The sequence below is a fragment of the Manacus candei genome, unplaced genomic scaffold (genome assembly GCF_025592945.1).
Source record: "Manacus candei isolate 608988 ecotype Guabito, Panama unplaced genomic scaffold, ASM2559294v1 h1tg000056l, whole genome shotgun sequence".
NCBI classification, from domain to species: Eukaryota; Metazoa; Chordata; class Aves; order Passeriformes; family Pipridae; genus Manacus; species Manacus candei.
The window spans coordinates 3554333-3579000 of NW_026138104.1; the positions used below are offsets into that span (position 1 = coordinate 3554333).

The window sequence follows — 24668 nt, forward strand, 5'->3', positions numbered from 1 at the left end:
AGTCAGTCTTCCTTGTCTTTTTTTGAACAAGGGAAAACAAAATGGTTTCTAGAATCACAAATCAAAATCAGTTTCCGGAAGAATGTAGCGAAACTTGCTGCCAGGACAGAAGAAGAGTGTAATTTCCACAGTTAAGGGAACCTCAAATCCATTCACTGCACTCTTTTTCTACTATTCCATTTTATATAATATTCAAATTTATTTTTCATTAAATCCTGCTGCTTTACTCTCTAATACAGCCAATTTCTGACAAAAGATTCATAGGCATACATCACCTTTTTCAGCAAACAGAGGGAGGAAGGAAGCAAAACCACTATTTTCCCCTTCACCTCTCTCTTCCTCCCTTCCTCCAACATGCTGCTTTCGTGCTCATTGCTCTGCTTCTGGATGTGATCATCAACTGGCTCAAAACACTTGCCTTACAGGGACAAAGCCCAGCAATACAGATCCATATTTCTGGCTCCTTTTTTTTCCTATCTTCCTGACTCACATTTATCTTTCTCACCTTCCACTCTTCTGTTTCTTAACAATCCTGTGGTATATATTTCAGAAAACACAGTGCAACAACTGAAGGTGGATCACCAGGACAAACTTACGCACTACTTAATCCTTTAAACTTTGAAGCTGTAAAGAAGGCCAGTACAGTATACCAGAAAGCAACAAAATAAAGAAAATAAATTAAAAAAAGATAGCTTAACTACAAATTTCTGGGAAAACTCCTGTTCACAATGGCAAACAATATTCTGCAATATAAAGAACAGTGCATTTTACAGATTTTATTGATTAGTCATTCTGTCCTTTCAAAATATTTAATGAATTTTCCTTCCTGCTTTTTTTTCTTTTTAAAAATTCTTTTATTTACATTTAAATATTTTTAAAAATTTATTTGCATGTACTTTCCTTGATAGTATTAGTCAATCTCAAAGTGATTTACAAAAGAAGTCAGTACTATGTTTCCTATCTGACAGGCAGGAAACGGAACGCGAGACAAGAGAGGGACCCAAGGTCAGATAGCTGGCTGCTGACAAAGATAAGGCAAGTTTCCATTTCTCCAGACTTCCAATTCAATGCCATAGTGAATACATCTCTCTGCTTCTCAGTCTGTAGGTGAAATCCAGTTCTCGCAAGATAGTTTTTAAATAAAATATTTAATAATTGCAAAATGGTGCATTTACAAAAAAAATTTGTCTAAAAGTGGCACACAATGCTAGTCAAGTATATTTGTATATATATTACTTGATAAGTAAAACTCAATCTTTGTTTCGTTTAGACAGAAAACAGGTTTCTGTACACTCCAGTGAAGACCTTATTATATTAACGTAATAAATGCAGTGAGACACCAGATTCAGAGAAGTGAAGCCATCTAGGGAACCACAATGAGATGTTACCTACCAAATTTTTGGTCAAACCTCCATGCTGGGACGTGTGCATTGTGTTTCAAGTTGCTGTTTGCTGGCAGAGGCACTGTTACATAGATGGGGCCATTCACAGGGATGGGGGTCCCATCACTGCTGAGGAGATGAACGCTGACGGCAGTGACAGGGGTGAGGTCATACCTAGTGCTGTTTCCTGCCAAGAGAGGGAATGAACACTGTGACTACAGAAGGTACCAGAATTTAGGATACACCCATGTGGTTCAACACCGCAGTAGTGCCTCAACACAATTCTCAAGGGATGGTAGCAGCAATCCTCCCTGCCTTACAGCAAAAAAAAACCCAACCAACCAAGCAAGAAACAAACAACCCTCCCCCTGCCAAAAAAAACCCCAAACCACAAACTCCAAGAAAGATGTATATGGGTCTGTTTTTCACTTAATTTTGGAAAAAATCTAAAGACAAGAAAACTACAACGTAAAAATCTCCTGCATATATTTTCTCCTCTTAATTAATCCTAAATAAATCTGTATGAGTATAATAGCCGTAATCACAACAAAGCCAAATTATTTTACAAGTCTTTATTATAGCCTTACATGCATATATCATAACTAACAAACACCTAAATGAACAGTGGCACTGGAAGGATAATCGGTCACGTGTTTAAGAATGACAGGCTGCATTTCCTTTGGCCTTCCACTGCAAAGAACCTAAATGGATTATTAGGATATACAGTGTTATCTATATAAGACTATAATTATTCTTCATGTTTAAACTGCATGCCAATGAATGTTACTTCATAACAACATGATTTAAAAATGCATTATAACCCTTCAATCATTTAACCAAATGAACCAATGACAGGGATAAATACCCCAGATGTATCTATGTACTCGGGTGACAAAAACCCAAACTTGAGGTTTAAAACGAAAGAGATCTGGAGCTCAAAGCAATAGTAGGAATAGTTTTAATTGGAAGATTTGGAGCTTCCCGTTTTTCAAGGGGCTTGAGCCCCACAGGCCCACGTGCCTGCTAAGAGCACCATCCCTGCTGCCTCGGTTGTGCTGGCTCCAGGGGCTCTGCAGCTGCTTGTTCTGCTGAGGGGCTCATCAGAAAGGAGGAAGAGGGGTGCCTGGCTGGCAGAGAGGGGGTACTGCCCCTGCTGTAACCCTGGTGCCTTACATTGCATAAACTGCCTGTGGGAGCACATTCACACCCAGCAGTGGTGGCACAACAAGGGGTTCTCAGGAACACGCTGCATCTCAGTGACAGTGTTCCTTAGGATAAGTACACCTGAGGGAATGGTGGGAAAGCAGTGAGACCTTTATGATTTCTAATAACAGCGAGTAAGTCTCAAGGCATGGCCTTTACTAAATTTGATATCTCTGAATAACAGCTCACCAAAGTTAAGATATCACCAGGAAAGGAAGGGGTGGGGAGTGGTAAAGGGAAGGGAAAAAAAGGTGACAAAACTCCTCCGAACTTTAAATTCCTTGGATTTTGCAAGAGGTGCCAAACTGCAGAAATGGAAAATAACCACAAGGAACCTTGTATATGGCTTATTTACTAAAGCATCTACTCTGACACACACTTTCCCCAGGTTTTTGGGCGAGTGCCAGCGTTGCATAGCTGACATGCAAGGGACACACACGCTGCCTTCACCAACTGTGAATGGAGGTGCAGATGCTTTTCTTACAGAGGGATTGAAGAGCTGAGAAAACAGGCTCTGTGAAGAGGGCCATATAAGAGAGCCACAGAGCTAAAAGACTGAAAATAAAATATGAGGTTTGAAAATTCAGCTAGGGCATAAGAGAAAGTTGCCAGCCTGCCCATGCATCTGTATATTACAGGCTTCAATGGTTCACAATATCAACCCCTAAACACCTTAGAATATGAAACAGTAAGACAGAGGAACGAAATGGTGGGGGAAAAGTTGTTCCTTTATTCCTGATTGTTCGATACACTGTCTCTGCCATGCACCTTTAGCTTCTGTCAAATTGATGCTTGTTCCCAAGACTTGGGCCAGTAAGGTCCTCAGGCTGGTATCAGAGAAATTAATTCCTTTGGCTGAGCATTGTAACCTGACCATGTTCTGGCTTATGCAAATCCCAACAGCAAAAAGGTAAAACTTTGGAGTTTAGATTAATATAAAATATTAAATCATGCTTTATACTTTACATATTTTTAGATATTAAAAGTTTTGAATTTTTCTCTTATTACTGTCTTGATAAAGCATGTATCTGTAAAAATGACTTTTCAGTCCCAGAAAAAGCATTCTGATGGTGAAACACTGCTTGCATCTTTTTTACTTGAGATGCACTGACACTTTGCTCAGTACTGGGCTGAACAAGTTATAGTACAAAATGAAGAAATTTCTGAAATCCACTGATCTCTAGCAAGAAGAAATAATTTTTCACTTTGCCACCTTGTACAGTATGTTAATGCTCATTAAAAAGATAAAATGTTTCTCTTTTCTGTTGTGAAGGCAAATTGAAATCAATGCTTATGAAACTCTCGCATCCTATAAAACTGATAAATGCACACACAGATTAAATGGGAACGGAACTTCAATAAATGTCAGCTCTCATTTATTTCTTGTCATTTTTGACATCTGGTGACCTGTAAAGAGCTCTAAAAATAATCAGAGGAGAATCCACTGTCACTTTGGACATGACTCTTTATAAAGAAACAAGCAGCCTACAAGAGCAGGAGGAGTAATGGTTTATTAGTCAGCTTGGTCCATTGATACAGAAGATGGAAAGTTTTGTTTAGTTGGGTTAAAAAGACAAGATTTTGTGAAATCATCCTACTGCTCTCCAGTTGGTGATTAATATAAACAATAAGCTAACACTACACAGGCTTGTCACTACTTGCAATGAAATTCTTCAAATTTTTATGTTTAGAACATGCTGATTCATGCATTAAATTTTCACTGCTCCATATTACTAATTCAACACCCAGTTGGGATTTTATGATAATTGTTGAAGTCATAGAGAACAGGTTTTAGCTAAAACTACTCTGGACAAATACTAGCCAGAGAACTGATCTGTTTGAAACAAATGAAGGGACCTCTCAAAAACCCTACAGATATGTAAATAAACTGTGAAAGCACAGAGGAGTAACTGGGGGGCAAGGAGAGGTGGGAGAGAGGGAAGAGGCAGTGTTCTGCCAAATTCCCAAATTTCCCATGCCAATTAATGCTAGGTTTTTGGAATTCTAAAATTTGTACTTTTTTTTCTCTTGAGAACAGAAATATTAAAAAATCCTCAGCAGGTATTGACCTAATTTCTTATTCCTTCAGAAGTTTTCCAGGCAAAGTCTTCACTAAGTCACTTGGAGATGCAGACATAGAAAGTCAATCCAACTTTAGGGTTTTAAAGTGTCATGTTTCCACATCAAGAGAAACTTCTACTAAAGATCGAGGACATTTTACCTATATTATAGTATATATTACAATATCTTGTGTTTTGTAGTCTGTATTACATTATATGGAATACTACAGTATTCAGAAGACAAGGCACTTCTTGTGTTTAGAACCCCATTAAATGCCATTTCTTTGCCAATCATTTTGGTCTTTTGTGATGTACTTTTACTTGAAGGCTAAAAGTCAAATCCAGAATCCCTATGCTCAAGTAAAAAAGTTTCTGTCATGCAAGCATACAGAAGACTAAAAAGCCAAAGGTGCACTCATATATTTTATAGGGGGATAGAAGGTAAAACAGGAGAAGGACAATATCATAGTTGTGCTGTTCCCATGAGATGGAATCACCTGAAGCCTTGGCAAGACCTGTTCTCACTAAATAAATGCAAGAATGGGTTGCAGAGTACTAAGGAAAGATTTGGGAAAGAGAAATACCACACACGTTGTCAACAGTTTCTTCAGTTGGTTTAGAGATAAAAGGAAAGGAGATGAGGAAGTAGACAACTGAATGAGATCAAATGAATTCTTTCATTTTAAAAAGGATAGAGATATTTGATCGTGTCTGAGTATGAAAAGTCAGAGAAAATTGGAGGTTGAAGATGAGAATAGGAAAATGACAGAGAGATAGAATGAGATAGGATAAGATGTACTCACTGGAGCAGACAGAAGGATGGGGGTAAGGTACCAGATACATTTCTCATAATAGAAAAGGAGATATGCAGATTTGTACAAAGGGAAGAAGGGAGAAGCTAGCAAGATACCGTTTACACACATGAGCCAGTGTTCAAAGTCACTTAGATCAACACATCACAAGTAAATGCATCCTGAGAAACAGCAGGGAGAGACCTCAAGGGAATATTCAGCCTGCTTCAAAGCAGGCTCAGCTCTGCCTATGCCATTCTCACAAGTCACTAACTCTGTCCAACACCCTCAAGCAATTGATTCTACAGCTTAAACTATCCTCACCATAGCAAGGTTTTCCTAATCACTAGCCTGAATCTCTCTTGCTACACTGCATGGCCACTGATATCTTTCTAACCCAATACAGGCACAGAGAAAACATTATTCTCCTTGTCACACCAGCATTTTAAGAATTTGAAGGCTTTTGTGCCTGATTCTGCTATTTTTCTCTTACCTACAAAGCACCAATTATTTCAATCAAGACTGAATGAAAAGTGGAAGAATAACAGGCAGTTGCAGTCATAGAAATGTATCATAACTGTGAATTTAACAGTGGTTGTGTTTTTACTATGAATTTTCATTGTTTTCCCTTTGGTGCTAGACAAATTTGCACATCTGGGCTGGAAGCTAGATTTAAAAGTATCAGCGAGGCCATTGAAACAATACAGTATTAAATCCTTGACATATAGGCATTTCATTTATTTTTAGAAAAAAAGATTAACAAGAATTCTATGGTATCCTTGAGTTAAATTCTCTCTTGTTCCTACACTTTAATCTTGAATCTTGTATGTGCACATGCAATGCATTTGGAGACTCAGCTCTGAACTATAAGTGTAACCAACTTTCCTGATCTCCCAAGGCCAAGGAGTTTTCCTATTTGCTATTCAGTGGCCCCATTTAAGGGATAACCGACCTTGCCCTCTTGCTCATTGGAACAGTATTTTGGTAGGGCATTTGAACTTAACATGTCACCCAAATTTGAAAGAACTCTTGCTGGAATGGGGAATGGAAAAAATTATATGACCAAAAGTCAAGCCCTGGACCAATATGAAATCAGAGCAAAACCAAAGTAGTGGGTTACCTGTTCCATTTCCATCTAATCCCTGCAAATAAGGGAAACTGTCCACTTCCCAGGGTGAACTGGCTGCAGTCAGATATGCTGTCAAATCACTGTAGCTAGTGTTCTCTGGTAATTTCACAGATCTTCTCTGAAAGTGAACTTGTGGCTGAGTCCGTGCACCTGAAAATATTAAAAGTGACTTTATATCCAAGGTGGGCAGAATATTTAGGTGTTCATATTTATGGAAGAACTTGTACATTTTTTTCATTATAAATTGCAGTAGTTTGAGAAGGACAGAGACATTAGAAGGCTATTATGAAAAAGAGGGAAAACCAGTATTTTTACATTTATTTTAAAGTTGTCATTATTTCTTCACAAGTATTACAGACCAAAAGTGTGGAAGTAGCTAATGTCAGAAACTTTTCTGACTATGTTATTTCCCCAGATCACCTCCAATTTCATTACATGCTTCTTTTAATGAGTATAACTGTAACTAAAACTAAGTTTAGAGGTAGGGCACGTGATAGCTTAGAAAGGTATCGAGTTCACCATATTTGTTTAAATTTTATTTTTTCTGAAATAGCAAGATAAATGTACTTTATACTCTTTCAAATTATTTTCTAAGAGACAATTCTACCTGCAGGCTCAATTAACTTGTGTAATTTCTGTATTTAGTTTTTACAAAACTTTGGCCATGATGGCTATCTCCAGAACTGAAACAATTCACTCTATTTAAATCACTGGAAGAAAAGATTCACTTGATAAACCTTGAGTGAAAAGATTTTCCATGTTTTCCCACACAAAGAACACATGTAAACAGAACCAGATTATTTGGCATGTAAGATTTCTCTTTTCCTCTGTCTTGTATACTGTTAGTGTTTCTTTAAAGATCACTAGGTGTTAATTGAAGGGTCTTTGCTGAAATATGATTTAAGACTGTTTCATGCACTACGCCTTTCATGTCTCATTTAAATCCCAGTTTATAAAGTCAGTAGTTTTTTTCAAAGGATACTCACCATTAATACTGTTTAGCAACACACAGCAAGACTCCATCTGCAAGTTTGTGTGCACAACATGCAAATTAATTTTTAAATCAAAAGCTATTGTATTCTCCAGAGCTCATTCTGCATACTCACAGAACGCTTCCCACAGCACAAAATCAAGAGGCATGCAGTTTTTTTCTTAATTCACATTTGACTATGCAATTCAAAGATGTCAACTCAATATATTTCTGCATCTTTTACCCTGTTAGTCTCTGGCAGCACTTTTAGGTTACATGTAGCTTCACTGTGAGGAAGAATAGAGCTTGACTTGCTCCTAAGCTTTATAACTGCCAGTGTCATTAACCTAGAGACTGAAACATGTTCTTGCATAATTTTCTATCAGGAACTCTAGCTATGAGAAGACATAAAACTCAACAGAAAAAACCTTTGTATAGGCCAAAAAAATTTTTGTGTAAGTACCTCCAAAGAGCTGATCATTGTTTAGCTGTCATTTCTTTGACAATTCTGCAAGAAAAAGCTATAAAATTACTTTTTTTTTAATTACTGAAACATTTAAGTGTTTACAGCAAGCTTTCAAGACTGGTAGCATCCAAAGTGTTTAAAAGAGTCATTAAACAGCACCCATGTGACTTGGGAAGAAATCTCCCTTATCCAATTTCTAGACTTAAATGGAAAACAATATTAAACATTAAATAAATTGGCTGCAACAAACTCAGAAAAGACTCATCTCCTGAGTGCTCTGCAATGCTGTAGCAGCTTGCTGTACCTCAGGGACAGATTTGCTCAGGTACCTAGAAACCTCCGACCGCACTGCTGAGCAGACTCCTAAGGCCCATGGGGATAAACATCTACAGTAACAAAACAGGAAAAAAGAAACCTCAACAAAGAAACTGGCATTAGGATTATCACTAACAGTTCGATGTAAAATTTTAGGATTTTCTGCCTAAATCTCTGGTTAAGATACATTATTCAAGTAGTCAGGAAGTGGTATTATATTTCCAAAGATACCAGCTAATGAAAAATTAAAAACAAAATAACTGTTGTTGAGTCTGTAATACAGTAGTTTATGGGCTTTCTACTAAAAAAATGGTTGTATTTTAGTACTGGGAGAGCCATGAGCTGCCAGACTTTAACTAGGTAAGGAGGATTCAGGAAGCCAACCTCAATGGCCTTGAATTCTGCAGTCAGCAAAAAGTGTTCTTACATCTAAGCCCCAAACCTGGCAGGAAACAAGCAGTGCAATCAACTTGGATACAAGCTTTAAGGGTGAAGAAAGAGCTTCCTCTGTAGATAGTGCATACACATACAATAAATCAGTGTAGAGCAGTTAACTCACACCCTAGATTAACAAACTCCTTCATACTGATATTCACCCAAAACCTGTCACTCATCCTGACTTTCCCCTCATCTTCTCAGTTGGGTCTCCCCACACCCAGCAAGAGACCTCAAAGGGGCAGAGGACCAGGAGCCACCAGTGAAAGGCTTGTGAGGGAAGGAGCTACTAAGGCTTTCACCTTCTCTCAACACCTTGCTAGAAGATAATCCAATGTACCCCTTTACCAGAGGTCATAGCGGACTTTGGGGCATATGTTTGGGGATAGACTTATTGAGGGAATTAGAAGTGGTAAACTGGAGAAACTTGTGCTGACCAGACTCTTAGAGTGTTTTTCAACAAGTCATCACTTATCATTGGGAGTGGATTACTAGTATTGCTTCTATTACTGAAGATACCTATTTTTTACTTATAGCACCCAAATACATTCAAGTCTAAAATGGGCATGTGAGCTCTTTCCACTTGGTTAGTGTCGTGAGGTAAAGGACTGCTGAGCACTGATCTTCTTTAAACATCCCACTGTCAACATATCAGCCATGATTCAAATGCTGTCAGCTCCAGTTTGCCAGTGCACAGTGAAGATGTTAACCTCAAGGAGTCCCTGTAAGGCACCTCTTGTCATGCTGGATGTGTGACATGTGGCACAACACTAGCATTTGAGCTTTAATCCATGTGAAGTAAAATGTGAAGTCTCACTGATTCATTATGTCTCATGTTTCATAGGTCAGAGGCAGACAGAGGGTCCCCATACAGCTCCCATTCACTGAATGCTGAAGTTCAGCTCATCACTGTGCTGGTATTAAATAACTTAAATGACCCAGTGGCTGGCAAGCTCCATCCCTCACAATTACTGACAGAGCACAGCAGTGGATTGTAATGCCATCATGAAAATGAAGCTGCCTGCATCAATTCAGACAAACTTCTCAATTGCATAATAAGTTGCTTGCTTGATTAATTATTCAAATGCAATTGGTAACTTACTGTACTAAGACAGGCCATTCTTTCCCTTTGACTGGTGCTTCAAACACCAGTGTTGCCAGCCTGTTCCTGGTATAATGAGTTCTGGTTTGCTCTCATTTTTGCATTAAGGTAATTCCTGATCAGCTCTTTTGAAGCAGCACGAGGTTACTGGGAAGCAAATTGGAGAAATAACAGAGAAAAACTAGGTCACAAGGATTTTGGATCAAGACTAGAGAGCCTCCATTCAAATACTGGAACAATGTCTAGGCTGTCTTTCATTTAGGCTTCATTACAAGAGAATTCTCAAGAAAAGAAATGTGGACTGGACCTATAAAATAGATTTTACTGGGCAAGGCTGAGAGTTCAAATTCCAACCCTTAGAATACCCGAGGTACCAACTTCTTCCTCTTTCTCTACTATCCCAGCAAAACCAGTAATATTATTCAAATTTAAATATATTGGGAACACACTGGATCAATTCAATGAAGGGAGAAACATCATGTGGAAAATATTTAGGAGTCTCACTCAGCTGTTAAATGTCCTTCTAGTCCTTTAAAAGTATCACCTATTTTTTGAAGGAAGCTGTAAACATGAAAATACTGTCCTTTTTCAGTTAATTGTATAATATTAGCACATTTGCAAAAGAATAAGAGTATTTAATGCACCATGATAGTAGAATGCTGTTGGTAAACAATGGTTCATGTTTTGCCTAATGGAAGCCCTTGTGGTTCAACACAGTTCACCGTCCATCTAATTTACCCCATTAGACAATGTCAGGTCTCCAATTGCAGAATATATGTACAGCAGCTGTGCTGTTCTCCAGCTTCTTCTGAGCATTCCATCAGCTACCTAATTTGTTTAATGCTTTTTCAACTCCAGTCACATCTAGTGCTATCATTAATGAAAAGCCTATTGCATCTGGATGGTTTCTAACTCTAAAAAAAAAATTTCAGGAAGGCATAATTGTATCATATTCCCTCAGATAAAACAAGGTTATCTTGGAATATTATTGAGGGCAGTATTCCCTTGTTTATTAAGTATCCAGTAGAGTTTAAAATGATGGTAAGCATAAGACATGTGAATAAGACACCATTTATGCACAATAAGAGTGCTCACAGAAAGGAGGTCCCCTTGTTCTGGTTCATCAAGGTATCTTTTAAAGCTTCTGTTCTTTTGTTAACCTCAGCTATCACATCAATTAGACTATTTTAGGTTGGATCCCTAAGTCAGATGAATATTGTATTCTTTACTGTGCAGTTCAGAAAACATTGTTCATCTGACTGATACTAAAGTTGCTTTAACATCTGAGTTTGGCCTTACAAAGAAGTTTTTCAAACTTTATTTTTCTAAAACAGTAAGTTTCATCCTGTACTATGTGTGTTTGCAGGCAGTCTGACAAAGGGTCCAAGGAAACACTTAAGAAAAACAAGTTTACACAGGGTATACAACAATGCAGATACAATAAATTTTCAGTTTTTCTGTGCCCAAAATTTTAAGTCATTCACACTAGGAAGCAAGAAACAAAATGGAACCAAAGAAAATTCTTAGACAATAAGAACATCACAAAATGTCTACTGCAAGGATAGTTAAATGAGGCTACATGAAAAAACATCCAACAGATAGCGTACGAAATTTAATCTCTACCTCTCAAATAGCACACTGAAGTCCCAACTCCTTTATTACCATGTAACTTGAATTCTCTAGTCACAGCAGCTAGCGATGAATTCAGCTATTAATTTGGTAAAACCATCCCACAGAGAAGCATTCCTCAGGGAACTGAGAACTCCCCACAGAATACCAGTCTCACCCACAGGACAGAGCTCAGAAAGTATCAGGCTGTCAGGTTTTTTGTTTAGTGCCCCTCAGATTTCAATTCCAACTTCCAAAAGCCAGCATACCTTGAAATCCTGAGACTATCTGGACTACATCATCATAGACCATCAGAGTAGCTGAGCGTTCAGGAAGAAGGCCGAGGCTCAGTGAAGAGAACACTGTGGGAGAGAAGGGGTTTAAGTGGGATATATTTAAATTCTTATAAACATAACCCAACAACAGCACTTACTTTCTTCTACATTTTTGCAAAAGCAGGCCACAGAAACTATTAAAATCGTATTGTATACGTGACAGAAACCACACACACTTTCTAAACCAGTTACATTGCCAGAGTAATTATTATTGAACTAAACAACATGTTCTACGCTTTGCCTCCTGCACATTCTGCATAGTAGCTCAAAGTACAGAAGTGCACAGTGTAAAGCAGGGTTTCATGGAGCAATTCCCAGCTCCACAGAAAGACATGCCATTACATAAAGAGAAGAGAAACACTAACTCAGTCTGGCTGATTTATTTTTCTGTACAATGGCTATACTTCTTACCTCAGAAAGATTTTAATGAAACCTAACTTTTAAGTACTTTGAGATGCTTACATAAGTCATACAGAAAGGCAAAGCATGATGAATAAGTCAGAATAATTTGCTTTAAAATACAGCATGTCCTTGCTGAGTCACCACCTACACCAGAGAAGTGCTATATATATAGCAGAACTACTGTCATCCTACCAGTGGTGCAAAAGGGGACAGATAAATGATATTTGCTGCAAGAAGTCTGCCTGCAAGGACCTCCCTTTGCAGTGGGTACTGACATTCCTTACGGGGGGCTGTGTCTATATGCACACACATCTTTGCAGAGTGAAAAACAGGATTTAATTTCACGCTGAGTTCTTCAGACCCAAAAGACCAGAAATCTGGAAGGAGTTAGCCACCGAGCACACCTGACTCCCACATCCATGAAAACAGTAAGGAGAATGACTGCCTACAGTCCACCAGTGGCTTTCAAAGACAGAAGGAGAAGACTAATGCAGACCAGTAATTTTTGTTAACTGGGCAGCATCCTACATTTGCACTTGGAAAGTATTCATCCCAGTCTGAAGTGACCACAAGCTGAGGAAGACATTCCCAGAACCAGTTAGTAGAAGAACAGTGCAAACTCTTCTGATTTTCTGGAACTTCATCAATTTCCCCTAAATTATTACATATTACTTAATCCAAGAACCACTATAAATGTTAGCTACCAACAGGGAGACTACTGTTTTTCTGTTTTAAGAAATATATTCTCTTTTTAGAGATCAGAAATTTTAGTGTTCAGAAGAAGTAAAGGAGAAAGGAGAAGAAACTAGGAGAAACACACTGATAAGAACCACCATCTAAAAGATGGTCTTAACAATACAAATGAACATTAAAATAAACTAAAATAAGTTATTGCAAGTACAGCTGGAATTTTCTTTCCAACAACCTACATGTAAACAGATATACACATCAAGCAACATAAGTAAGAAAGCCTAGCATAAGTAGCACTAAAGCCACACAATTACAAAATTTGTTTGTCTTTACTCCAGTAACTTAATTTGTATGAAGAAAGCTAATATAATTTAGACACCCTGGGGAGCTCAATACAGTAAACTATGCCAACATCTTCTTTCACATATGCCAGACTATAATGAATATATAACTTCTAAACTTCCCTAGGGCTTTTCTGCACAATCATTTCTCAGCATGACAAAGACAGAAAGACATAGTCTTCAAGGCCAGAAGGATGACAGTGATGATCCAGCCTTATTCCTGTATAACTACAGCCTTCCCTGAATTAATTATTGCTTTAGATTCAACAGCTGTACCTAAACTTGAAAACATGTGGTAGAAAAACTACCTAAATTTCATTTACAGGTGTCCAGCAGTGAAGAACACACCACAACATCAATGTTCCAGTGAATAATTATGAGCGCGGATAAACTATGTGCCTCTTTACCCATCAGAATTTATTGAGATTAGATTTCCAGCCATTTGATCTTTTTACACAAGCCCTCTAGACAGAAGAATTCTCTCTTACCAGTTTCCTGTTCTCTATGAGGGTATTGATAGACTATGATCAAATTACCCCATGAACTTTCTCTCTAGTGAACAAAATAAATTAAGCACTTTAAAGTCCTTCCCTGTAAGCCATACCTTCCAATCTTTTAATCACTCCTGATAAAACTGCAGTTTTAAACATTCTCCTTGAAGTGTGGATCCAGAAGTGGACACACATTTCCCTGAGTGGCTGCACCAAGGACAAGTCCTGAAATACTATACTCCACCTTCTCAGTTTTTACCTTATTTTTACAGCTAAACTATTCCAGATGAGCTCCCTCTCCCAAAAATACCATGAGCATCATCCTCTGCCATGCCTTCCCATGACTGTCCTGGGTTAGCTGGGTTAGAGTTAGTTTCTTCTCTGCAGCTGGTAGAGTACAGTGCGTTGGATTCAGTATGACAATAATGTCGACAGCACACTGATGTTTTGGTTGTCGCTGAGTAGCGCTTACTCTAAGTCAAGAACTTTGCAGTTCTCCATGTTTTGTCAATGAGGAGCTGCACAGGAAGCTGGGAGGGAGCACAGCCAGGACAGCTGACCCAAACTGGACAAAGGGATGCTCCACACCACAGAGGTCCTGGCCAGTATATAAGCTGGGGGGAGTTGTCTGGGAGGGGTCAACTGCTGCTCAGAAATGGGCTGAACAATTGTATTGTGCATCACTTGTTTTACCTGGGTTTTACTCCTCACTCTCTTTTTGTTATGTTTCATTATTATTATTATTACAAAATTTTACTTTATTTTAATTATTAAACTGCTCTTATATCAACCCATGGTTGATAAAACCTTTTTATGATTCTACTCCCCACCCACCAAGGCTGGGTGGGGGCGAGCAGATGCCTGGTACTTAGCTGATTGCTGGAGTTAAACCATGACACTGACCCTACCACCTAGTCTGAATTGTGCTGTCTCAGCAACTGCCCTCTCTTCACTGCATACACTAGTCCAAAAAAGTGTCCTTTTAAATAAGTATTACCCATCACAAATGTATTCTTCCAAATTATTTACAAAGAAAAATCTATGCATAGTTAAGAGCAGACTGATGAAAACAGCTTCCATCACGAACACTTCAACAACTCAAGTGATGTTAAATTAATGAACTGTTAAGAAGTGGAATCATGGTTCTGCTGATAAATATTTTAATGGAAAAAGCGATCTTAATCTTTTCCTCCTACCATTTATCACTACGTAAATAAATAACCCTCCTGCTTAAGTGGCAAAGAGTTAGTAATTATTTTGGTTAATATAAGAATAGTTCATTTTTGCCAAATGAGAACAGAAAACCCTCGATGCTTACTTCTTGAAGGTATCACAATTATATCACAAGTTCAGTGGCTGCACAGCTTTTCAGCATAAGGTTATAACTACTGCATATTGATTGTGATGGGAGAATCCTGATCCTTTGGCAAAGTTCTGCTGCAGTACTTTACACATTACCATCTTATAGCTTTCAAACCTACGCCCTGCTTGTGGTTATCATTTCAACATTTGAAGTAAATATGTCCATAGTTCATTTCCCAGAGCACACAGGATGGCACATCAGCTTAAAACACTGCCATGAGTAGAACACTGCTCCGAGTGGGGGATCTGCTCTGTGGGTGACAGCTCCTAGAACTGTCAAAAGGCATTTTCAGGAAGTGAGGATCCAGCTGTATGGGTGTGCCCAGACTGCACAATGCAGAATGAAGACTGAGATATGCTGCCTGTTCCCCTTCATTCAAACCAGCTTAAAAAATAACAATAAGACAACTTGCTCATTTTTCAAAACTTCTAACTTCTAACTACTATGCTGATTACAAGCATGATAGGCCTTTAAATACAGGGCATTTAAATACAAACAGTTATTGGAAAGTTTTTTAAAGACTATAGGCATCTTAGTCAATACAAGAAATAATAGCCTAATTATCTTGGGCCTCAACTTTTATGCCACATCCCTTTTCAGGACATTCTAAGAACAACCCTATTAAGTCTACACGGGGTGTATCAAGTTGTAACTTGTTGTTTCTTTAATCTAAGAAAGGATTAAGTTCAAGGTACAGAAAGCAAATGAAAGGATTCTACTTCTAATTAAATCAATGGCAAAGTACCTACCGGTTTCAATGGTTGAGAATCTGAGGTGAAAGGAATCTATTTTCTGAGTTAAGCTCATGTTTCAGCCATGGAAAGAAAGATTTTGTGGAACCTATACAATTACTGCTCTTTAAACTTCAATGACTTACTAAAACAAAAATGCCCTGTTTCATTCTCTTCCCTCAAAACCAATATTTAAGAAAAAGTAACAAGCAAAAACCTAACCAAACAAACTCCAGGCTATGGAAGAGTACATTGCATTCAAAAGATCTAGGGTATGAGTAAGAAAGACAAGAGACACAAGGCAAGAAAAGGTTATTGCATGCTTTAATCATTTAAGATTGTCTTTAAAAAGCACATGAAGTATGCTGAGGAAGATGCACTTCATCTTATTTAGATAGAAAAAAACCCCAAGGAAATTTCTGAACAGTGACAGAACAATTATAGCTGAAAGGGATCTCTGGACGTCACCTGCTTCCACCAAGCAGAGGGGTATCCAGTAGAGGTTTGAATGTCTTTAAAGATGGAAATTTCACAGCCTTTCTGGGTTGTGAAATTAGAATCTTTGACTACTGCTGCTGTAAAGAATTACTGCCTTTTTTTTATTTGAAACTCTCCTAGCTGTGACTCATTTCAGTTACTTCTTATTCTTTCACTACACTCCAAAGAGCCTGGCTTAGTCTTTGCTGCTCCATTAAGTAGCTGAAAAACATGGCAGAATACAGGACAGAAAACGTAGAAGAAGTCAGTCTTATCTTATCTGAAGCAAGTGAATGCAGATAAGTAAACAGCATGTTGAAATGCCTAAAGCATAATTCTGAGTTTGAAGAGATTCACGTTCCTTTCCCCTTCTGAAAATATATTTGCTGCTTGACCTTGCAGCAAGTCACGCAGTCCTTCTGGCTATGTTGATATGAATAAATAAAATAGAGCCAAGGCATGGAATTCAACTCTGCCCTGGGAACATGTACACTATTTAAATATTAGTGCACTTAAAACCTGTCATGGCTTTGGCCCAGGCTAATTACCAAATCTGAGGTGATACTTAGGTGTGATTTGGGTACAATAAAGCATAGGACCGTTCCCAAATTACTTGGACTCTGACTGTGGTTGGGAATTAGAGGAAAGGCAGATGAAACTAGGGATGTGACCTTCATATAGATGTTACATCTCAAGGGTTGAAAGCCACCCTCAATCTCTTCTATTTAGAGGTACAGAAATAAGTTTCATGACTCAGTTTTTCCCTCACATACAACTAATGTCAAGTATCCCCCTTTCCATACAATTTTGAGGCATTCTGATAAAAACTGACATGCAAGTATTACTGTTATATTTGTTTGCCTATGGAAGAAACAAACCATGCTAATTAAGTTAGTAAAAATCCTTACATCTGGATAACATAACTGCAGATTAAAACTGTCCTATGGACATGGCCAAGAACTAAAAGGGCAGGACATTTTTTGTACACTACAGCCTACAGTGCAACAGTTGTTGCTACACCTTGGGGGAGAAACAAATGAATGCCTCACAGCTGCTGAAACAAAGCTCTTGGAAACAGAGTTCCCATAAAGAAAAAGATCTGGGATGGATTTCCATTTCCTATGGAGCTGTAAGAACACCAACAGTTGTTTGAAAACTGATGTAGCACTGTATTGAGGACAAGCCAGGAGGAGAGTGAATCTCTGCACAGCCCTGATGCTGCAGTTTAACTGAGGAATAAACATTACTATTTTTGAAAGGCGCAGATGTTTCTCCTCCCACCCAGGATCTCAAGCATTGATACACATCATACAAAACTGTGTAACTTCCTTTAGATGCAAAATCTTACCTCAGAACAAAAATAAAGATCTCTTACCAGGCAATCTTACAGGTTTCCATGGTGCAGAATTTGGCACATATGCATGTTTACTAGCAGTCACTATCAGCTGATTGCCCAACTTATACTGAAACTTGAGGAAGGCAGTGCCATCTGCTCCTGAGGTTCCAGATGCAATGGAGATCTGGTTGGTAAAAATCTCAATGAAGGCTTCAGTTACTGGCTGATGTGTGCTGGCATCGCTTACATGGACCTTCAGCGTTACTTCTGTAATGACAAACAACCACAGCAATTATCATCTGAAAGCTTCTGCAGGAGGCAGAAGTTAGAACATGCTGGCACACCAGTGACTGGAAAGACACTGGGCTCTGACACTTTGGTGCCACAGACAACCTCTTGTACTGGCCTGCAGTTCTCCATTTCAGGCAGGCAATCTTTAGAGACACTGCAGATTCTGTCACAGGGAAGACCAGATTCTGAATTATTGCCCGACTGCTAACTTCAACTGTGGAGGCATCTGTATTCCACCTGTGACCCACATGTAGTTGGGCAGCACATCACCAGGGGCAGCCAGTATTGCTTTTGATGGGCAACACACCAATCACACAGTACTATTGTAATTCTAAATGTGTGTGCTATCAAACATCATGTATTAGTCACGGATGGCATGTAAGGTCCCTACTTTGCTGGTGCCTCTGCTCCTGCCAGCCTTCTCCAGCACCAGTGGGGAGAGGGAAAGGCTGGAAGTGGGCTGTGCTGCCTCACCCCTTCCCCAAAACAATTCTCTCCCTGTAGCAAACAGAGGAAATCTGCTGTGACAGAAGCCCAAGAAAGTGGGCTTTGAAGCAGGCTGTGCTACAGTGGAGAACTCTGGTGGGAGAGATTGCCCCAGCTGGCACAAGACTTCCCTGGTGATGTCTAACCAAGGTGGTGAAATCCCACAAGATCAGGTCTATGTCCTCAAAGCACAGGACAACTAGGTGGGATACAGAGTGCTAGGAGTGAGGAAGAGAGGAACACTTCCTCCTCCTCTCTGTTCACCAGCCCTTTTTCTGTGACATTTCTGCCCAAATGTCAGAGCCCCTAGAGTGTCAGCCTATCAGCCCTGACACTACTGTATCATCTGTCCCCACATACTACTGGTGAACGTGAGAAGCAAAGAAGTGATGGTTAAGGCAGCTAGGAGAATCATACATCTTGCAGATATGATTCAGAAGCTAACACAATGGACTACATTTTCCTTGAGTAATTTGCCATTTTTTCCAGAAACTAATTACTAGTTTAAATGTTTCCAGATGTACAATACTTGCCCACTCCGGGCACTCCATGCATTGTGTCACCAGGCTTTTGTAACATAACATGGACTGGCTTGTGCAAGACAGTCCCTCTGGAAGGCATTCCTCCATATCTACAATTATTTTCCTGTGCTTGCAATAGTTGCTCTGCCTCATGCTTTAAAGTAGCAGCTGTTGACTTTCTGCAATAACTATGACTTAAATGCAATGATCCAATGCCTCTACTGAGACACTCCTTGGTTTTTTTTTTCATTTCCAGTTGCCTTGTTTTCCCAAATGAATACCTCCCTCCCTCTTTTCTCTTCTCTCCCATTCTCCCCTTTCTCTCATTCCTACCCTAATTTTTGAAAATTCTGTTGTTCTTGCATGAAGTCCCCTACATCAGCTTACTACATTCCCCAAGGTAGTAGAGGGTATTTGCCAACTCTCTTTTTGTGTCAGGGGACTTAAATCTCTCACAAGCAAGATGCTTACACTCCATGCACAACTCATTTCTGCATGTGATGCCCAGAAAAAGAGAGCGTGACCCCTTTTTCATATATACTTAAAACCAATACACTGATTTCTACAGAACAGTATTGGTGGTACAGTTCTGTTCTATTACTACTGTGCCTTACAATTTTAAGAACTTGCATATGGCAAGACAAAACACCAAGAAGAACAACAAGGAACAAAATCTCTGTTTTGAGTTTCAATAGTGAAATGACACAACTGAGTATGCTGAGAAACATAGCGTAACAGCATAAAATTTTAAAAGGATGTCAGAATTTAATACAAAAACATCAGCACATCTGTCCTAAAGGCATTTGAGCCAGAAATATATTGGGTCCTTTTATAAGCTGAGACCCTCTGTCTGAATCCTGCAGTACTGAAAATACAAATATTGGGCAGCCTTGAACAAAAACCCCATTAGAGAAAGTCATCATCATCACAGCCCTCACTTTAGAACTTGGCAACAGAGGATGCCAATTTAGATGGGATCAGCATGAAAGACATTCTAGCTATTAAAGATTCTGGACTTCTTCCCAGTTTTGCATATAGTAGTCAAAGCAAACAATGTATATTGAAAACCTGTGTCCATACACTGTGGTGCACACATACAGAGTGCCTCCTTAGAAACCTTGCTTTGACCACCAAGAAACTTGTGATGTCTTGTGCATGTGAAAGGCAGCCACATTAATCAAAGGAGGAATGCATATGTATTTATGTATTTACAAACTGTACATGTATTTACAAACATGAGGACAAAAGGCAATATAAATTTTAATTTTCAAAATGTGCAGGAACTATATGCTTAGATCCAAAGTCAGATAGCTGTGCTCTTAGTATTTTCCACTTTGAATTGCCTAGCAAAGAATGCTGAAGAACAGATGAGGTTAAGAATAATGGGTGATGCATTAAAGGGGAAGCAAGAGAACAGGACAAGCTGAACATTGCTGTTAGCAATTTTAGTAACACGTTAGTTTTCTAAAACAACCACATATAAGAAGCAACCAAGAAGCTCTGGAATATTAAATATTAATTAAGGAAGAAGGTAAGAAAACAACAGAAGTATCAAATCTATCTAATTCTTTATAGACAACCAAAATTCTAGAATAGAGACTACTACTAAAATTGATTAAGAGATAAAAACTGATAAAATTCTTTTGTATACACAAATCCATGTCTCTCTTCTCAAATCAGAGAGCTAGCCATGAGTATCTCCAGTAGGAACTTTCTTTATCCTTCCCTTCATAGCTATGTAAAGATTTCTGTCTGCATCCTTCTCTCTGGTAAGGAGGGATTTAAGGGTTTCCAAAATCCTCTTTCCAAACAGAAACAACAAAGGTCATCATCCAAGATGGAAGACTGATGTCCTGAAAGGCAACAGACTGGAACTGCTGTTCCAAACCACAGTTCCTAGATCAGACACTGAGCTTTTTTCTCCTTCTTTTTGTTATTTAGACTTGTTTTTTCCTGAGAAGATAGAGAAAATTCTAGCACCCTGAACAACCCTAATTCCTTTTCATGTGTTATCTTCCCTGACATACGTGTGAAATGTATACTACTTGCTTAATTCAGAGCTTTCTCCCACACAACAGCTCCCTTTTTTTCTTATCTAATGCAGCAGTAAAGTCATGAACATTAAACCTGCATTATCACTGAAATTTCCACAGCAACGGAATAAAAATCTTAAAACTGGAGGGAAATTGTTGAAGAAAACATCATCTCAAACAGTGATATGATGAGAACAACCTATAAAGAGAGACAGTCAGTTTCATAATTGCATATTCAGACACTTCTTGAAAATCGGGAGGACTGAAGGAGGGAAATAAAAGAGAAGGGTAGGGGCAGCAAGTGACCCAAGATCAGTCTGACCTCAAATTAAGAGGGAGGTCTTAGACTGAAACATTAGGTATAGTACAAGAAATTAATTAGAAAAAGCTGCTTAGAAGACTCATTATTAGCTGAGGAATAGAGTGTTTAAAATATCTGGTAAATTTTTTAGTTGGTACTCTCAGCAAAACAGATATATTATTCTTGAGTTTTACAGCCTACCACAGCAAGGAGGTCACAGAGAATTAAGGACACATGAACTCAGAGAAGGAAGAACATCTGCAGTAAACAGGGAACACGATGGAGGCAGGGAACTGAGAGCACTGCAGAAGATAAACTCCGAGAACATGAACTGCTAAAGAGAAGCCTCTTTCATTCTCCCACAGATTTGTCATACTGTTGTATGTACAGCAAGAATATTTAATTACTAAGTTGTGAAGGAGCTTTGCTCTGAGCTACTGGTGAGGTCCTGGAGGGCAGAAGGGGACATAAAGGTAAAAAGTGCTGAAGTTTTTTCATTCAACAGCAAAGCAGAGGTGGCTGAGGTGACAGACCCCAGCTGATGAATTTACCCACAGCAGCTGTGATCTCTCTCACCTCCCCAGACAAGCCAGTCACATTCAGGACAGGCTATGCCTGAGTGATAGCCCTTCTAATGTACCTGGGTCCTGACTGGTGTGGTGTGAATGTGACTCTTTCAGACCTTGGCTGTCCTGGCACATGCTGTCCTGCTGGCTTGCAGTGCAGCACAGGTGGGCACAGGTAGAGAGGAGAGTCATTTGCCTGCACCACTAGCATGTGCCCTGTCATTATATTCTTACAGGAAAGATTCATGTCCAAAGCAAGAGCCACTTACGATAACCATTCATTTCCAGAAAATAAACCACAGGCAAAGAGATCCTTCCTGGATGGGCAAAAAGCCTGCGTGTCCCTGTCTAGAAGCGCAGGTAGGAATGGGCCACTTACAGATGTTAAATAGTGCAACCTGCAATTCTGCTTCAAAAACCCCAAAGCAAAGCAGGAAAAAGAGGTTAGTGGGAAAACAGCAAATAAAACCAGCAAATACAGGGGTAAATTCCACAAAGAGATCAAGGCTGATGTATGTGTATGCTCAAGCAAGTAAGTCTTTTCTCTTACAGTCATGTTCCTTTGTCTTCTTTCAAGCAATAACATCTTGTTTTTCAAATGAGTGCAAACCAAAACTACTAGTTACCATGAAAACAGCTGCTTACTGTGTAACTTCCTCTCAGTCTCCTAGTACCAAATTTATTGTAAGCTATATAAAAAACTCTAGTATCTTCAAGGTTATAATTTGGGAAAGTGAAAAAAAAGACAAAAAACCCCTTAAATGGTAGCATTCTAATCCAGAATCCCATCTGTCTTCTTAATCTGATTTTGAGATTTTACTACGTCTAAACTTTCTCTGAGCAATCCTTCCTGTGCCATCTGCTATATGAACCCTATTGCCTCCCCTGAAATACAATTAACCTTAAGACAACTACTTTTGCAGTTGTAACCCCTTCTTGGACTCACAACTGCTCTTTATATTGCTGTGAACTCTGAGTTTGGGAATAGTTTCCTTCAGAACTGGTATCCTCAGTGCTGTCTTCTATAACCAATCCTTGAATAATGAAAAGCACTGGGTTTTGGTGGTTTTGGGTTTTGGTTGGTTGTTGGTTGGGTTTTTTTTAAATCAGTAATGTAACATAGAAAGAAAAATCCTGAGCGATCTGAGCAAAGGCAAACTGTCAGATCTCAAATACTGGAATAAACAGAGAAAAATTATGACACAGATTGGAAATCAAAGATCACAATCCTATTCAGATCCCAATTCTGCAATTTGGTTTCTGTGCACACACCCCTCTGTCAGGCAGACTCCCACTGACGTCTGCTGGACAGATGATCTCTTTTGGGAATAGGCTGACACAGGCAGCCGTTATCACTTCGCTTTTCCTTTGGGGGTCCTTTATCCATGGACAATGTCAGGATATTACCAAAGAAAGAGATATTTAAATTATCTAGGTTTTGATTAGAAAAAGAAAACTTCCTGCTCATTTGAAAAATGCCATTATGAACTTTATTTAAAATTGTATCCTCTGCTCTGACTGAGCTTACTGGCAACATGCCTGGCTTTGAATCCTACATGCCAAATGGATAAGCCTTTCTGCCTCTTAACCTTTTGCCCATGTGTGAGGTCAATCCTCAGCCAAACAATAGGATTTTCATTTATCTAAAGAAAAACATTTTCCTAGAAAAAGGAGTGTTCCCCATCCCCTAGCCACAGATGCCAACTCAAGCATCTACATATCATCATATCTTTCTAATGTGCTGCATCAATAAGGTTCTACTGACAACCACACTTCAAAATAGCAGCAGAGTAAGTTCATATGAAGAAAAGGAAACCTGTATGTAACATGCCTCCAAAAGTACACAGGTACCACCTCAAGTGGCAAACTAGGCATGCTTGCAGAAGATTGACAGCAAAGACAATGGTATCCCTTGTTCAGAACCAGCTCTGGTCCTCATTACAGGAAAATCAGTGGTGCTACACAACTTTCCCATCCACCACAGGCGACCAAGATTTCAACTGGAGTGAGTGTCTGCCACTGATTTCCAGGGAATCCAACTATGCAGAGGGCAGAATGCAGGAAGTCTGCTCATTGCCTGTTCAGTGATTCTCCAAATTATACCAAGGCTGCTGCAGTCCTGGCATCAAGAAGAAAGTTCCTTACTGCACTGATCAGAACTCTAATAAGGACCACACAACAGGGCTTGGTTCTCAGATCCAGATTTAGAAAAGATTTAGAAAGCAGAGGTTCAGAGAAGAGCCACAGAAAAATCCAGGGGACCGGGAAGCAGCCCTAGTACTGGCCATCTGAAGAACCTGACCTGTTATTGCACGAGAAGGCTGGGTCACTGTGCATACCAGGGAAACCGTAAAAAACAAGTCAGCTGAAGACCTTCAGTCTTGCTGACAGGGACAGCCAATAGCCAACAGCCAAAACCTAAGCAAATTCAGGTGCAACAAGAAAACAGGTTACTAGGTGGTGGATTCACTCAGGCTATGGGAAGATTTATTTTCTTAATTTTTTTAATAGCTTTAATTTTAGTTCTAGGTGTTTAATTAAGGCTTAAAATTAATGTTAAGGGTTAAGAGAATTAAGGCTTGATTCTAGAACATTTATGAAGCCAACCCAAATGGTCATCTGTGGTGCTTCTTTTTAGCACAGCAATAAGAATTTGCTAAACACTTTTGTGCTTTACAGGTCATGGGGAAGACTATCAGTAGAGTCCTCTGCACACTGAGTACTTGCAGTTTGATGTCTATAATTTTAACACTCACACCTCAGAGGTCAAGAAGGAACTTTCTTCCCCAAATGCACAATTGACTGATTTCTGGACCCCTCAGTTCAGGAAGGATATTGAGGTG

General features: G+C 39.1%; 2 protein-coding genes across 4 annotated transcripts in view; both read right to left on the minus strand.

Moving 5' to 3' along the window:
• The window catches only part of ITGA8 (integrin subunit alpha 8), a 361437-nt gene that overhangs the window by 128783 nt on the left and 207986 nt on the right, over nucleotides 1–24668 (minus strand). The gene's annotated exons all lie outside the window — the stretch shown is intronic.
• FAM171A1 (family with sequence similarity 171 member A1) overlaps nucleotides 1–24668 on the minus strand; it is an 88544-nt gene that overhangs the window by 19531 nt on the left and 44345 nt on the right. The window contains exons 2-5 of one of the 3 annotated variants that reach the window (XM_051802559.1): nucleotides 17667–17894; nucleotides 11731–11823; nucleotides 6557–6715; nucleotides 1393–1569 (exon numbers count right to left, since the gene is read on the minus strand). In XM_051802559.1, the coding sequence (XP_051658519.1) occupies nucleotides 1393–1569; nucleotides 6557–6715; nucleotides 11731–11823; nucleotides 17667–17894 (657 nt within the window). Of the gene's footprint in view, nucleotides 1–1392; nucleotides 1570–6556; nucleotides 6716–7551; nucleotides 8544–11730; nucleotides 11824–17666; nucleotides 17895–24668 lie in introns of those variants that run through there. The other 2 variants (XM_051802560.1, XM_051802561.1) reach the window with 2 other exon arrangements.